General features: G+C 66.4%; 1 protein-coding gene across 1 annotated transcript; it reads left to right on the top strand.

Annotated features, from left to right (window-relative positions):
• Positions 1 to 241: 241 nt before the first annotated feature.
• On the top strand, positions 242 to 2,324 carry C1QL2 (complement C1q like 2). Its single transcript, XM_025429512.3, has 2 exons — positions 242 to 925; positions 1,565 to 2,324. The coding sequence occupies exons 1-2, from the start codon at positions 242 to 244 to the stop codon at positions 1,742 to 1,744; spliced, it is 864 nt and encodes a 287-aa protein (XP_025285297.1). The 3' UTR covers positions 1,745 to 2,324.
• The last annotated feature ends 598 nt before the right edge of the window (positions 2,325 to 2,922 follow it).

Below are 2,922 nucleotides of genomic sequence, written 5' to 3' on the forward strand. Positions count from 1 at the left end.
CCCAGCCCCTGGGCCGAGGCGCCTCCCGCTAGAAGTGGTCGGGCGCCCGGAGCAGGGGGTCGCCACGTCGGGGGCGCGGCCGGGATCCGCGGAGTCGGCCCCCGAGCGCGGGGAGCGGGGCCGCCCGCGCCGCCCCACCATTACCTCCCCGGGCGGCAAGGAGGAGCTGGTGGCGGTCGCCTCCCGGCTGTGGCAGCGGCGGCGGCGCGCCTGCCTGGCGACCGTCGGCGTGCTCCTGGCCATGGCGCTGGGGCTGCTCATCGCCGTGCCGCTGCTGCTGCAGGCGGCGCCCCCCGGCGCGGCGCACTACGAGATGATGGGCACCTGCCGCATGATCTGCGACCCGTACGGCGCCGCGCCCGCAGGGGGGCCCGCGGGAGCCAAGGCGCCGCAGCCGGGACCCAGCACGGCCGCCCTGGAAGTCATGCAGGACCTGAGCGCCAACCCGCCGCCGCCTTTCATCCAGGGACCCAAGGGCGACCCGGGGCGACCCGGCAAGCCGGGGCCGCGGGGACCCCCCGGGGAGCCGGGCCCGCCTGGACCCCGGGGTCCCCCGGGGGAGAAGGGCGACTCGGGGCGGCCCGGGCTGCCCGGCCTGCAGCTGGCGGCGGGCGCGGCGGGCGGGGTCGGGGTGGCGGGCGGCGGAGCCGGGGGCGGCGGCGACTCCGAAGGCGAAGTGACGGGCGCGCTGAGCGCGGCCTTCAGCGGGCCCAAGATCGCCTTCTACGTGGGTCTTAAGAGCCCCCACGAAGGCTACGAGGTGCTCAAGTTCGACGACGTGGTCACCAATCTCGGCAACCACTACGACCCCACCACCGGCAAGTTCAGCTGCCAGGTGCGCGGCATCTACTTCTTCACCTACCACATCCTCATGCGCGGCGGCGACGGCACCAGCATGTGGGCGGACCTCTGCAAGAACGGGCAGGTCAGTCACCCCGCGCCGGCCGCGCACGTCCCCGCAGGCGACCCTCGCCACCCCGCGCCCCACCCCGCCGGGGAAGCCCGACTCCTGCCCCCGCTCCGGGCGCCGGGCGGGCCCTGGGACTGAGCGCGCGGCGCACCCAGCTCGGCGGGGCGCCCCGGTCGCGGGTAGGCTGCGTCCTGAGCGCCCGAGACCCCGCCACCCCGACTGCACTTTCCGGCCACTGGCTACCCGCCGGCCGCCCCGTGGGCTCTTCGGAAGCCTCATTCCTCCTTAACTCTCCCTTTGCGCCCCCGTCTCCCCTTTGCCCTCCACTTTTTGGTTTGGTTTGGTTTGGTTTGTTTCTTCTCGGCCCTGGTCCCCTGGTTTTTGCCCTTCCCCGCTGGGTCAGGGTTTATGAAGCTCCCTCTCTCCTTCCTTCCCGGACTTGGCTAGCCTGCTGTGGAGAGGAGGGGACGGGAAAGCAGTTGGCCAAGTTGGAGAGGGAGAGGAGAGGGAGAGGGAGAGGGAGAGGGAGAGAGAGAGGAGCCTGGGTGGGAGCGTCGACCCTGGGGCCGCGGGGCGTGGAGGGGCGCCAGGTGGGGGGCGGGCAAGGCCCAGGCAGGGAGCCCCGGCCCACCTGCTCTGGCGGCTCGCCCCCAGGTCCGGGCCAGTGCGATCGCTCAGGACGCCGACCAGAACTACGATTACGCCAGCAACAGCGTGGTGCTGCACCTCGATTCAGGGGACGAGGTGTACGTGAAGCTGGACGGCGGGAAGGCGCACGGAGGCAACAACAACAAATACAGCACGTTCTCGGGCTTTCTTCTGTACCCGGATTAGGAGCGCAGGGAGCGCCAGGCGGAGTGGCTTCACGCCGCCCGAGGCCCGCGGCAGAGAGCTATTCCCCGGCTGGAGAGGACCACTCTCGCTTCATGACACTTCCTGACATCTACGGAAAAGACACATCCCTGCCGTCCTCCCTGACCCGCTCTGACCTCAGTGTGTCTGCGGACTCTCACCCCGGTTCCTCTGTGGGCTGTCCTCCTGGTCCCCGTCCCCAACCTGGGGAGGGAGAAGGGGATGCTCAAGTGGCGAGGTGAGCGTGAACCCTAAACCCCCAGAGGCGGAGACAGCTCAGTTCAGACTTTGCAAACCTGATTGGACTGGACAGGCCGGGCGGGAGGCCTGCCCTTCCAGCCCCCCTCCCTTTCCCAGTGCCCTGAGCGGGAGGAGATAGGCCAAAGTGAGCAGGAGCTCCCTGGGGCATCCTTCTTTGTGACCCAAAATACACGTGCAAATTTCCCTGTCCATCAGCCAAAAACTACCCGCAGCAGAATCCCAGCAAACGGAAAATTCACCTGTCCACCGCACTCCCGGTTCAGACCCACGTTGATGCATTAAATTATGTTTTTAGACCTTGGGCTCTGACTCTCTCTCAGTGGGGCCCCAGGAGAGGATGGGGCCTCCAGACATCTACTTTGGCTTAAAGATCTCACCTGGCCCTGAGTAGCCTCATCTATGCCCTGCTTGCCAGCCACTGCCTTGGCCCTGACACCTGGGGTGGGGGAAGACACGTGATGAGATGGGGATGCAGTCCCCTGGGCTGTGGCCCTGAACTGGAAGAGCCCAGTGGAGGGGGGGGGGGAGTTAGAGGCCCCAGGAGAGGATAGGCTTGTGGGAGGAGGTCAAAGGGCAAAAATTTCTGGAGAAGGGAGAGGAGGAGGAAGCACATCTGCAAATGGGAGGCGTGAGTAAGGCACTTGCCCACAGGTGATCTTTGAGATGTTTGCCCCTAAAAGGAAGCACAGAAGTCCCCCGCAGAAATGCACCCACTCAAGCACATGGTATACTCAGCACTGGTCCATTTGCTCACACACCAGCTAGATCCACATCTCTCAAAAGAACTGGTAAACAGAGACAGTCCTGTGAACCATCAGTTCTCTGAATTCACCCAGAACCAGGTGGTGTGAGATAGACACTTTTACGGAGAGACACCCTTTTTCTGGGGTCTTCCCTTC

The sequence above is a fragment of the Canis lupus genome, chromosome 19, assembly GCF_003254725.2.
Source record: "Canis lupus dingo isolate Sandy chromosome 19, ASM325472v2, whole genome shotgun sequence".
NCBI classification, from domain to species: domain Eukaryota; kingdom Metazoa; phylum Chordata; class Mammalia; order Carnivora; family Canidae; genus Canis; species Canis lupus.